Source organism: Canis aureus, chromosome 11, assembly GCF_053574225.1.
Source record: "Canis aureus isolate CA01 chromosome 11, VMU_Caureus_v.1.0, whole genome shotgun sequence".
Taxonomy (NCBI): domain Eukaryota; kingdom Metazoa; phylum Chordata; class Mammalia; order Carnivora; family Canidae; genus Canis; species Canis aureus.
Window position 1 is genome coordinate 44608741 of NC_135621.1, and position 13931 is coordinate 44622671.

General features: G+C 44.1%; 1 protein-coding gene across 3 annotated transcripts in view; it reads left to right on the top strand.

Annotated features, from left to right (window-relative positions):
• The window catches only part of TBC1D8 (TBC1 domain family member 8), a 113030-nt gene that overhangs the window by 68303 nt on the left and 30796 nt on the right, over positions 1-13931 (top strand). For all 3 annotated transcript variants that reach the window (XM_077915014.1, XM_077915011.1, XM_077915012.1), the window contains exons 5-7: positions 2015-2255; positions 11705-11912; positions 13471-13665. In XM_077915014.1, coding sequence (XP_077771140.1) covers positions 2015-2255; positions 11705-11912; positions 13471-13665 — 644 coding nt within the window. The remainder of the gene's footprint in view (positions 1-2014; positions 2256-11704; positions 11913-13470; positions 13666-13931) is intronic.

Consider the following 13931-nt stretch of genomic DNA (forward strand, 5'->3'; position numbering starts at 1 on the left):
CATCATCAACACCGATGGCCCAGGGCTTCTATAAGAGTGGAATTTGTTGCTTCTTAAGATGGGGGGAGGCATTTAAAACGTTCCCACTCTGAAGGTCATGACTGTTCCCAAAAGAGGAGCAGGATATATAGTTGTTCCTTGGAATGGGAGGGAATTCTTCACCTGGGTCCTCTTGAGATCCAGGCAGTGATTAACTTTTCACACATTTATCCACTGCCCATCGCAGTGCTAGGTGATGGAATTCCAAGATAAAAAAGAAAAGCCGTAAATGTCAATTGTATGCTGAATTTTAAAAAAGTCCTTCCCACTGAATCTTCTTTTGGAATCAGATATTGTTTCAAGCACCCATGCAGAATGGAAGCTGTGTGTGTGTATAAACTAAGTGTATGTATGCCTTTGTATACATAATTTTTTTCTTCCTGCATGTAAGTTTTATTTCAAGTTGAACCAGTGGGAGGGGCTCCTCTTAAATTGTGTTGAAACAGCTTCCTGCACAGGGTCCTCACTTCTCTTTCTCATGCTTCCAGCTTTAGTTCTGATGCTCCAGTATAAACACCGTGTGTACATAGCCTTTCCCCACCCTTGGACTGTGCTCTGACCTAATCTTGACCATCTTTATTCTTGTACTTTCTGCAGTGCTTCTCCAATTTAATGTTGGTTTCTCCTTCCCTTCCCCATTCTTGTGTCTATTTGGAAACTCCTGTTCACCCCTCAAAATCAGTTCACATTTTTATGACCTCTGGGGACTTTCCCTGGTCCCCTTATAATTTGCACCATGTTTGTGTTTCTGTTTTAGATTTTGTCAAGTTAGTGGTTGCTTATTTTACATGTCTGTTTTCCCTATTTGAATGAGCTCCTTAAGTGTAGGGCTTTTCCTAAAGTAGACACTTAATGAAATGAAAGCTGATGTTACAGATTCTATAATGTGTTTGTATGAAAGACTTCGGTGAAAGCAACTAAAAGTAGCTGAAGAAGCTTCTTCTCAAGCCTGATGTAGATATGTGGTCTTCTAAGTTACTGAAGCACTAAAAACATTATTTCAAAAAATGGAAAGAAATGGTAGAAGCAGAAACACTTAATAAGGACGCCTGGGTGACTCTGGGCATGATCCCGGGGTCCTGGGATCGAGTCCTGCATCGAGCTCTCTGCAGGGAGCCGTCTTCTTCCTCTGCCTATATCTCTGCCTCTCTCTCTGTCTCTCATGAATAAATAAAATCTTAAAAACAAAAAGAAAGAAGGAAACACTTAATGATCCCCTCCTTTATTTGAAAAAGACAATGAGTTATTTTCTGACATTGATCAGTCACAGTTATTAAACCAAATTTTGTCGGGATGCTAAGTTTAAAAAAAAAGAAATAATTTCTGGTATTTGATAACATTTATCATTTCAAGTTGTTATAGTGTCTCTTCTCCATTTGCATTAGCAAGCTAGCTAGTCTTGCTACCACTGTATTGGAAACATTTCCCAGAATAGAACATTTGTTTATAAAATGTACTGCTTGTACTGTATTACTTTAAAAAGAATTCCATAGAAATTGTACTGTGTCTTCTAAGACTGTCATTTGACACAGTCTAAATGTTAAGCTTGTTTCTCTAAATGAGATCATGAATAATCCTCTTTTGCACTTTTTTCATAGCTTACACCATGAATGCTGCTTTTGAAACCAGAAATTATGTAGATTGAGAAATTTTTGCATATTTTGCAAATATTTAAGTTTAAATACTCTTGAAGAAGTTTTCATGTTATTAACCTGATATTTCAGAATGATGTCCCCTGCCTGTGTGCGGTAGCCATCAACTTGAAAGATTTTACTTAACTCTTTTAAGAAAATTGTCGAACATGAGTTAGGTTCTGATACACAGCTGTCAAGGAGCTTTGTGCTTCCTCTTTCCTGCTTTGGTTTTGCATTTCAGCTTGAGGAAATCCTTGGACTCTTGTTTGCTGATACACTTAAGTTTGGCTCAAATGTTAGGGTAATGTATGTATTTGCCTTTTTTTTTTTTCCTCTTCTAGTGAAGCTCGTAGTCCCTTGGGTTGATATCCAGAAGTTAGAAAGAACATCCAACGTCTTTCTGACGGATACCATCCGAATCACCACGCAGAATAAGGAGCGTGACTTCTCCATGTTCCTGAACCTCGATGAGGTGTTCAAGATCATGGAGCAGTTGGCCGATGTGACTCTTCGAAGGCTGCTGGATAATGAGGTCTTCGACCTGGACCCAGGCCTGCAAGAGCCGAGCCAGATCACCAAGAGGTAAGAGTTTCCGGTTCCAGTTGTTCCTCACCCACGGAACTGTGGCTCATATGCCACCACCTTCATTTACATGTGCTTTCTTAGTCTTGGTTGTTCTAGATTTAAATTTCCCTTGTGGCATAATGCACATTTTCCTGGGTTGTTAGTCTTGATTGTGACATAATAATTGGCAGTAATTGTTAATTTTTTTTTAATAGTGAGGATTTGCTTTTTTTTTTTTTTTTTTAAGATTTCATTTCTTTTAGACAGAGTGAGAGCGAGCGAGCTGGGGGAGCGGCAGAGGGAGGTAGAGAGGGAAAGGTTCTCAAGCAGACTCTGTGCTGAGTCAGGTGCCCAGCGTGGAGCTCCATCCCATGACCCTTATATGACCTGAGCCAAAACCAAGAGTTGGACATTCAACCAGCTGGGCCACCCATGCTCCCATGAGTGTTAATTTTCTTTTTTTCTAATACAGTTGACTTTGATTTCTGGATCCAATTCTGCTTTTCTTTCAGATATTTTGAAACTGATTTTTATAATAAAACTGATTTTTATAATACTTCTAGGAAATGTAATATGGATAGCTTCTTGATATAATTCCATTCAACACTGTGCTTTACCAGTGAACATTAAAGCATTTTCTATTTCCATATGAAATTGCTTTGTAGAAAAAGTTATTAGGACCATAGATTTATTTTTGGTACCAGTTATTAGAAATGTGCCTCAGGGGATACCTGGGTGGCTCAGTGGTTGAACGTCTGCCTTTGGCTCAGGTCATGATCCCGGAGTCCTGGGATCAAGTCCTCCCTGTAGGGAGCCTGCTTCTCCCTCTGCCTATGTTTCTGCCTCTCTTTCTGTGTCTCTCATGAATAAATAAATAAAATCTTAAAAAAAAAAAAAAAAGAAAATGTGCCTTAGTAATACAGTAAGTTAACTTTCTTAATTATCGGTTTGCTCCAAACTGATGCTAGTCATGGGGATATCTGAGGCAGTTGCTTGAATTATTAATCACTTTTAAAAAGTTCAGCTTTATTATATAAAATTTAAATGGTGGTGGTTGAGCTTGACTATGATTTCTGACTTATGGTGGTTCAGACCAGGTAACTGCAGAATTAATACAAAGATATCCTTTGAGAAACAAAGTCATCTATCAAGTGCTGTCTTGGCTAGATATGTTTGACATCATTATAGAATCACCACTCCTATTTGAACACTACTAGACATTTAAGAAAAATTTTTTAATGTGGTAAAATACCATAACAGAAAATTTGCCACTTTAATCCCACTGAACCATACGGTTGTAAAAGGTTAAGTACATTTATTAACATTGTTGTGCAACTGTCCCCTTCATCTAGCCCTGGGACTCTCCATCTTGCAAAACTGAAACTCTTTCCTCATTAAGCAATAACTCCCATTACCTCCTCCCCTAGCCCCTGGCAGCTGCCACCCTATAATGTGTCTCTGAGTTTGACTACTTGAGGTCCCTCATGTAAGTGGACTTATACAATATTTGTCTTTTTGTGACTGGCTTATTTCACTTAGTGTAATGTCATTAAGATTAGTCCATGTTGTGGCAGGTTCCAGAATTTCCTTCTTAAGGCTAGGTAACATTCCGTTGCATGGATACACTATATTTTGTGTGTCCATTTGTGCATCAAAGGATGCAAAGTTGTTTCCACCTCGTGGCTCTTGTATATGATGCTGCTATGAATGTATGTGTGCAAATATCTTTTTGAGTCCCTACTTTGACGTCTTTTGGACATATACCTCGGAGTAGAATTGCGACATTATGTAGTAGTTCCATGTCATTTTGTGTCCTGTCATTAAAAAAATTCTTTTAATCTACTGTAACATTCCTGTCATTCCTTACACACGTTTGCTGTTTTCTCTAACATCTGGGAGAACATGTGTCTAATTAGTGGTCTCTAAATGGCAGTGTGTTTGTAGTTTGCATGTATCCAGCAGGAATTTAGAGCCCCTGTTGTGTGCATACGTTATAAATTGATCATGTGGAGTCACAAGTAAGGTGAAAATCAAAAAATGAACTTTTTGGTGAGACTCCAATGAAGTTCACTTGGTTTTGTGTCCTTGTAATCTGACAGTTCCTTTGTGAGAGGGGGTGGTGCTGCTTGTCACTTCCTTACAAAAGGGGAGCCCTGGGGTGCTGCCCTTGGGTCTTCTGACTCCCTACCCTGAGGTCCTCCCTGCTCCGCCTGAGCCAGGTTTCCTGTTACCATCTCTGGCTCTATCTTAGGTCCAGAGAAGACAACCCAGCCCAATGGCAGCCCCGCTCTCCTATATATCTTCAGATATCTCTGTAGTCTTTTGGTATCTGAGTCCTTTTAGTCCAGCTGACAGATTGGTTTAAAATGAAAAAACGAGTCTCAGTTGTAGGAGTTGTTAACGGGCTCCTATAAATCACCCAGCAAAGCTTTTACCTCCTCTGTGGGTTTTGCACCAATGTATACCTGTGTGAGTTGCAGCCAGGGTCTTAGGACCAGGAGGCTGGCTGATAGCCTTGTGTGTTCTGGTCAGCTCCATGACATTGGGATTTGAGGTAATTTCTCACAGATCTCCTGATGCTCCTTCATGGCTCCACATCTAGATGTGACATTGTGGTTTGGAGTAGAAACAAGGAAAGAAGAAGCAGGTGGCAGGTTTGTAGCACTTAGGACCCTTCAGTAAAATCACTCATTTTGGAAGAAAATCCATCAGTATAGGCAGTCTTCATGCATGTTCCAGAATTCAGATGAATTATACAGAGCTCTCCCTCCTCCACTTTCTCTCCTGGAGATGGTTAGGAAGGAGAAGGGAGAGAGAAAAGGATAAAATGGGGCCCTGGCAGTGGCCAGCGGTGGAGCTGCAGGGGGCCCCCCAGGTTCTGAGGGCTGGCCTCGAGATGGACAGGAAGATTGTGATCTGTGGTGTGTTTTGCTGGTCACTGCATTTTGAGTGACTTCTTCCAAAAGTGAAAGGCATGTCTTTGCCTACCAGTTCCTCGCTGGGTCTCCTGTGTAGCTTTCTGTCATAGAGACATAGGCTTGTGGACATAAACAGGTAATGACTCAGTCAACTTGACATCCTGCCAAGAGAGCCCAGGTTTTAAAGTTGAGGAAAACAGTCCCTTGATGCAAAGGGTACAATCAGAAGTGCTGGAATGCTCCTCAGGCTCCTTTTTGTTGATGTATTTTCACTTCCCTTCCCAGATAACAGCTTTAGAAAGGTGCTCTTGGGGTCACTTAGCATGGTGAGCCATCTGATTATGGATTAGTCATGATGGCTGCTTATGCTTACTCCCATGGGACTTAGGGACAGAACCAGTGAGGCTGGAACTCCAGTGGTAGCCAGGAGGATGGGATGGTGCATTGGGCAGCAGGACCAAGTCAGGTGAGGTAGAGCTGGCTGGACGGGGGAGTCCTCTGGCCCAGCTCACACTTTGCAGAGGAAGGCCTGGACGAGGGATTCTGGGGTACAGTGACAGAATCCAGGAGAGCAGGGAAACAGACTGCTGAAGGGACTTCTGGGGGGTGGGGGGAGCACATACATTGATTGGTCCTGAAATTTACAAATAACAGTTGTGAAGTTGTGAGGGATGGATTGATTGAGAACAGCATAGCCAGCTATTTTGGGGGTGGGAGATTGGAGAGGTGATGGGTTTCACAAGATAAAAAAAAAATTTTTTTTTAAAGATTTTATTTATTCAGGAGAGACACAGGCAGGGGGAGAAGCAGGCCTTGTGCGGGGAGCCCGATGCAGGACTCGATCCCAGGACCCTGAGATCAGGCCCTGGGCTGAAGGCAGACACTCAACCAGTGAGCCCCCAGGCGTCCCTCACTAAATCAAAATTAATTTCTTCACTGAAATCTGTATTGACTGGCTGAAAAGCGCTGGAGGACAACTTAGTTCAGGCGGTGCAGTAAATGGAGACTCTTTCCTGTGGCAGAAGCTCTTTCTGTGGGATCCAGAGATGAACAGTGGCTGCCGGGAGCACAGGTATCTTCAGTAAGAAGCCCTCCCCCCTGTTGCCTGGCTGATTCTTAGCTCCCCAGTCTGACTTCTGAGACTGACTTCAGCCTTTTCTGCCCAGATTCACTCCCTTTCCGGCTCTTCTCCTTGGGCCCCCATGAAGAATGCCCAGGCTAGCTCTGTAGTTTATTCGACTTTCTGTCCCTGTGAGCTAGTTCGGAGTCGGCCTCTCTTGGGGGCTCCCTGTGCAGCCCGGGACAGCGCCCGCCTCCCAGGGAAGGCCTGCTTCTCCCCACCCGGCAGCGCCCCAGCTGTCTGCGCTTGCCCAGGTTGTTCTGGGGGCGGGGGCGGATGGAGGGCAGAGGACAAGGCAGGAGAAGTGAGTGTGAGAAAGTGAGAAAGCCTTCTCCTGCCAGTGTTGTTGAGGATTGGTCTGTTGGGGCTCCATGGATGGATTTTCAGAGACGGGGACACTGTGGGCACCAGCCGAGTCTACCTGCACACCATTGCCTGTCGTCTGAGGGCTGGGTTTCCCTAGTGCCCCTGTGGCACCCAGGGGACCCAGGTGTTCGCTCTATGTAGGATGCTTCATGGCCAGGTTGTCTTTCTGTCTCCTTAGTGCTCTTGGGGGAAGGCAGAAGAAAGGCGTTTCGAGCACACACACATTTGAGGGATTGCAGTGTGAAGAAAAGTATGCTTATCTGATCTTTCTGCCTTGTTTCTACATTGGTGGCTCTTGGTATTTCTCACAGTTTCACTTGAGTTGGGGGTGGGTCTGTGGGCGTATAACTAAGAATGCCTGGGAATCTTTGTATGTGTCTTTAAGGGGCATACTGCCTGAAGAGGGACTGAGTTATTCCAGAAGGGCAGGAATGATGCTTGAGGCCTCCTGTCCAGGGCACAGGGGGACATCTTCACCCCCGGAGCTAATGGAGGGGGAGCCCACTTGCCCCAGTCTGCCACATAGTCTGAATTTGGGGCAGCATTTGGCCTTGAGCAGTTTTGAGCTGCTGACACACAGTAGGTTTGTGTGTGTGGGATGCATCACATGAAGGAGGGAGGGTTACTGTGGCATGTAAGGCCTGACATGGGTCTTCCCAAAAGCGTTTTAAAGGTTGTAGGGGAAAAGAGAGGGAAACCTGTTTTTGATACATCTGTACCTAAACTAGGAGGGGAAAATCTTAATTCTAGGTTCACAGAGAAAGAGAAGAACTACCCCATCCCTTCATTTCTTGGGTCTAAGGAATTAAGTGTGGATTTTTTTTTTAAGATTTTATTTATCTCACAGCATGAGAGAATACAAGGGACGGGGAGAAGGAGAAGCAGACTCCTACGGAGCAGAGAGCCCAATACAGGGCTCGATCCCAGGATCCTGAAATCCTGACCTGAGCACTCAACCTAGGTGCCCCTTAAGTGTGAATTTTTAAATGTGTGCATGTAGTTCAGAATTTTCCACATGGTTGTGACACAGGATTGCACATGTTAATTGCAGCTTTACCAACAAACTTGGTGTGACTGCTCCATATTCTGGTGAACCCACGTTTATTTTCTACATGGCGACAGGTTCACATGATGGCATGTGTTAAGACAGCACGATTTGTGGCACCGTCCCCTTTTGTTCTCAGCTGTAGCTTTCTCTTGGAGCAATTGCTTTGGCCTGTGCATACCAGCAAGGTGAACAGTGGTTGGTAAATGTTGGGGCTGTATAGGGGTGCTTCTGCTGTGGCTTCCAGGCCTGCTTTCTGAATGGTCGATTATGACTCATGTCTGTTGGGCATCTCTATGGAGCAAAAGTGGAAACATTTAGTAAGTATTGAAAGGTCCGAAAGGCAAAATATGACCAGTGGGCTTTGTTTATGGAGTTCTTCTGAAAGAGGAGCTGTTTTTTTTTTGTTTTTTTTTTTTTTCCACTGCGCAAAGCTAGGAGTTGGTATTTTTAGCATCAAAACTACCACCTGCTTTGAAACAGATCTTGTGCTACTCCTGTCTCAAGTTACTGGATCTTCATCTCAGTTATGTTAGAAAGGTAAATACCACATCTATATGTATAATGCATGTTTAGAGGTGGAACTGGAAGAGGACTTTTTAAGGAAGGAAGATGATTTAGGAAAGTCCTTCCTGCTGGCTTTCTTTTTTAAGGATTTATTTATTTAAATTAGGGAGAGAGCACATGCAAGCCAGTGGAGGGAGGGGCAGAGGGAGAGAGAGAATCCTGAGGCAGACTCCCCACTGAGTGTGGACCCCAATATGGGCTCCATCACAGGATCCTGAAATCAAGAGTTGGCAGCCTAACCAGCTGAAGCAGCCAGGTGCCCCCCTCTTTATAACTTGAGGTCACTGGTCTCTGGCTGCTGAATGTGTGAGAGACAGACCCCCTACAGTGACAGAGAACAGCCCAGAAAGGTGAATGGAGATGGTGTATACTATACCCAGGCTGCTCAGAAGCCATGGAGAAGGGGGTTGAACTGAGCGCTTGGCTGGTGCAGCAGGTGCACAGAATAGAAAAATCAGATAACTGAGCGCTTTATTCTTAAATTGAAGAGCTGGCTGCAAAGTAAATACAAAAAGTCGGGACACCTGGGTGGCTCAGCAGTTAAGCGTCTGCCTTCAGCCCAGGGCGTGATCCCGGAGTGCGAGGATCGAGTCCCACCTCAGGCTCCCTGTGTGGAGCCTGCTTCTCTCTGCCTATGTCTCTGCCTCTCTGTGTGTGTCTCATGAATAAATAAGTGGAATCTTTAAAAAAAAAAAAAAAGCTCTTCCACTCACCCTGTGCTTCTAGGAAGAATAGACAACAGGTGAATTCAGTGGTGGCTGGACCCCACATCTGTGAGATACGTGCAGGTAGGCTGCATTGGCTGTACTTTCACCAAAGCCAGCACGGCCAGCATACTTTGAGGACAAGGATGTCTTCCAGTGTAAATGCACAGCATATAGGTCCGCTTTTGGGGAACTGGGGTGATCTTGAAGGGCCTTGCCTTCCATCCCGTAGTACGTGAATTTTGAGAGCATTCACAGTGCTTTCCTGTGTTTTCCCAGCTCCTCTGTGGAGGACATGCAGGCTCCTTTGGAAGCAGCCATCTGTGAAATATCAAGTACTGCAGGGTAAGGAAGTGTAGCTTTGGCCTGCAATACTGGACCCATCTTGATCCGTAGAATTTGTTTAATTTCTCTCTGTGCCCAGAGGACTTTCTGGACATGCATATATCTTTGCGAGGGTTTGCTAATAAATTCCAAGTACTCCCTCATCCCTGTGTGGGGTGTCCTGGGAAGATGACTGTGTGATGGTGTGAAAATGAGGACCAGGTTGGGAACATGGACTGGGGCAGAAGGGGCATCAGTGTGAGCCTGTCCCTGGTGATGGAGTGGGGGCAGGGAACGCGTCTGCAAGATCACTCAGGTTGCAGCGTTTAATACCTTGCATATAAATACAACGTTTTAAGAGTTACTGTGTTCCTAAAAGAAACTACCTTAATTTTTTTAAAAAGCTAACAATATGTGGTCAGGTAGAAAATTTAAACAGAATAAAAATGAAAAATGGAAATCCTACTACATAGAGTCAGCTACTATTAACATTTTATGCAAGGTCTTTTTTACATATCACTTTCTGCAGATTTTATAGAATTTATATAAGTGGGATCATAATGTAGATGCAATTTCTAATCTGCTTTTTCAATATTGTGGACATCATTTTTTGTTCGCGGGGAATCCCTTGAAGCGGAAAGATTACATGTTATTTCCATTTTACAGGTGTCAAGATGCGATATGGTGAAGTGTTATCTAAGGTCACACAGCTAATAAGAAAGCCAAGAGTTCATATTCTTTACTTTGAGCAGAATGCTAATTCTATCAGACAAATTTAAAGAACTCTTATATAATGTGGCAAAGAAAAATTTTTATCTCCATACAGTAGAATTTCTTTTCTACCAGAATTTTGGGGTATGACATAAATTCATCAGTATCTGCGAACATGATTTGGCTGCCTTCATGCTTTACGAGTTGTTAGAGCCAAGACTCAGGGTACGGGGGGAGGGGGTTCCCTGGGGTAGGATTTCTCCTCCATTCTCCACTGTCCATCCTGATGTGACATTGATGGGCTTCTCTCCAGTGACACATTACTTAAATAAATAAATAAATACAAGCAAATCTATTTATTTATTTATGAGAGAGCTGGGGGAGGGGCAGAGGGAGAGGGGGAGAGAATCTTAAGCAGGCTCCATGCCCAGTGCGGAGCCCAACATGAGGCTCCATCCCACGGCCCTGAGATCATGACCTGAGCTAAAATCAAGAATCGGATGCTTAACTGACTAAGCTACGCAGGTGCCACTTGGATTTGTTTTTTAAAGGTAATAATTGCTAATGTTTATTTAGCACTTACTATATGCCCAGCACAGATCTCAATTTTTAAACTGCTGTTTTGAGTTGTAATTCATATACCTTGCAGTTCACCCTGTTCAAGTGTCTCAATCAGTGGGTTTTTTTTTTTTTTTTTTCATTCAGTCACAGAGATGGTGCAACCCTCACCACCATCGGTTTTGAACATTTTCTTTACTCCAAGAAGAAACCCCATACTCATGAGCAGTCACTCCCCACTTCTCCCCTTATCTCCTGCTCTGTGTAATCATGAATCCATTTTTCTGTCTTTATGAGTTTTGCCAATTCTGGAAATTCCATATAAATGGAATCAGGTGGAATGCAGTCTTTTGTATTTGTCATGTGTCCAAGGTCCATCCATGTGGTAGCTTGTGTCAGTATTCTGTTGCTTTGTATGACTGAGTAATATTCCATTGTGTGGCTCTGTCACATTTTGTTTATCCATTTAGCAGTTGATGGACATTTGAGTTATTCGTTGCCAGTTCTTGGCTATGGTGAATAACGCTGCTATGAGCATGCAGGTACAAGTTTTCGAGCAGACGTGTGTTTTTACTTCTTTGGGGTCTATACCGAGGAGAGGAATTGCAAGGTTGTATGGTAACTCCATGTTGAACCTTTCGAGAAACAGCCAGACTGTTTTCCAACCTGGCTGCCCCATTTTACATTCCCACTAGCAGTGCATGAAGATTGCACTTTCTCCACATCCTTGCTGACACTTGTTATTATCTGCCTTTTTAATACTGGCTCTTAGACAATTAAAATTTTTTTTAAAATTTCAATTCAGTTAATTCACATATAGTGTATTAGTAGTTTCAAGGTAGAGCTCAGTGATTCATCACTTACTTGTTTGATGGTAATTCACAATGTCACTCAAATCAGGAAGGAGCATCTGTTTTGTTCTGCGAGTTTGGCATCTTACTCTTGCACAGAGGCAACCCTTTCTGCTTTGAGTACACGTCCCCAAGGTCAGCTGTGAAGTGGGGTGTGTGCTGATGCCCCACGCAGGACCTGGAGGGGCTCATGCTCTTGGATACCTGGTTGTTCCGGCTGGTTTCACAAGATTTTTCTTTGTAAACTGGTGTGTTTGTTCACTGTTCTGCCTCTTTTTCTTCTCTCCCTACCTCCTTCGCCAGGGACCTGGAAGCCAGAGCACAGAATGAGTTCTTCCGGGCGTTCTTCAGGCTGCCGAGGCGAGAGAAGCTGCACGCTGTGCTGGACTGCTCGCTCTGGACGCCCTTCAGTCGCTGTCACACCGTGGGGCGGATGTTCACTTCTGACCGTTACATCTGCTTTGCCAGCAAGGAGGATGGCTGCTGTAATGTCATCCTCCCACTCAGAGAGGTAGCCACAGCCCTGGCAAGAGCTTCCTGAGCTCGCCTTTTGTCCTTGAGCCCATGGTCATCGGTCACCATGAGACCGGTCCTGGCAGGGCTGCTCACCCAGCAGGGTTTTGCTGGCTCAGGATGGGCTCCGGAGGGAAGCACGGCCTCAAATTGGCCAGTACCCGTTTGGTTGTTGCTTTTTCTGTCATTGTTACAATGACCTGAAATTTGCCTAGAAGTGATTGGTGAGAATAAAGCACTCTCATCCCCTCATTATTGATAAAGCTGTTAAGGAAAGTCCATGCCTGGTTATTAAAGCTTTTCCAACAGCTCTTAGGAGTGATTCCACCCCTTGCAACTCACAAAAAAGGGGAAAGAAAAAAGGCAGCTGACAAAAAAGCATCACCTTTTGAAAATGTCAGATTGCTTGGCTTTTCTACTCTCCTGGGACTTGAGTTAAACATTAAAAAAAAATGTTTCCTTTACTATGGATCAGATCTGTACCTACTGTACAGTTCTGCAGTCTGTTCCTAGACATGGAGGGCAACCGGAGGCTGCTTCCAGATCTGACGAGCTCAGTCCTTTGGTTTCAGGGCATGTCTGTTGTGACCATACACAAAGCTCTGTTTCCCGTCAGGACCTCCAAATTCTGAGCACTGTTCTTTGGGAAAACTCAACATCTTTCATTCACGTGCTCTCCCTCCATGTCATTTCCTAGATGTTTTCATTTTACAAATATTCTTACTTAGGCATGGAGCAAGAAATCCAAGAGTTGTCTTATAATCCTGACTTGTCTTATTGTTGTAACCTTTATATGACATTTACCACTTTCCCCATTTTTGAGTGCTACTGTTCAGTGGCATTAAATACATTCACGGTATTGTGCCAGCATCACCAGAACTTCCTCATCTTCCCAAACTGAAACTCTGTTCCCATTAAGCACTAGTTCCCCATCCTTCCTCTTCCAGCCTCAGGCAACCACCACTCTACCTCCTCTCTCTGAATTGGACAACTCGAGGTCCCTCGTAAAAATGGAATCATATAATATTTCCCATTTGTTACTGGCTTATTTAACTTATTAGCATGTGTCCTCCGGGTTAATCCGTGTTGTATCATGTGTCAAAATTTCTTTCCTTTTTAAGGTGGAATAATATTCAGTTATGTGGATAGATCACATTTGGTTTCTCCATTCACCTGTTGATGGATACTTGAGTTACTTTTACCTTTCAACGACTGTGAATACGCTGCCTTGGCCGTTTTTTGTTTGTTTGCTTTAAAGTTTTATTTGTTTATTCATGAGAGACACAGAGAGAGGCAGAGACCTAGGCAGAGGGAGAAGCAGACTCTCCGCTGAGCAGGGAGCCTGATTCGAGACTCAATCCCAGGACCCTGGGGTCATGACCTGAGCCCATTGACTCAACCATTGAGCCACCCAGGCGCCCCTGCCTTGAACATTTTTAAGCTCTGTATTTGCATTTTTAGTGCAGTTGTTTGGTTTTGCCTTTTTCTAAATATGTAATTGAAATGGCTGCGCTTTTTCTCTGGCTGGACCTCTTGTGTATAACTTTGTGCAACAGGTAGTGAGCATTGAGAAGATGGAGGACACAAGCCTGCTCCCTAATCCCATCATTGTCAGCATCAGGAGCAAGATGGCTTTCCAGTTCATCGAGCTGAAGGACAGAGATAACTTGGTGGAGAGCCTGCTCATGAGGCTGAAGCAGGTGCATGCCAACCACCCCGTGCATTATGACACCTCACGAGACGAAGACATGGTACGGTCCTTAAAAACAGCGGGATCCTGTAAATTGAAGATCTCTTTTTTCTCTTCCTCCGGGGCAGTGGTCTCTAAAGGAAGTGCACATGACCATGATCCACTTGGGTAGGAGAAAAGTATGGTAGAGGGGATTGGGTGGGTGCTACACAGGTTAGAGGGTGTCCCATGCAGAAGAGCAGTTGGAGGTGCTAACAGGGCATCCTGCTCACAGGTTAGAGGGGTTCATGGGGCACCCCTTACCAGAGGTTAGGGGAACTGATGGTT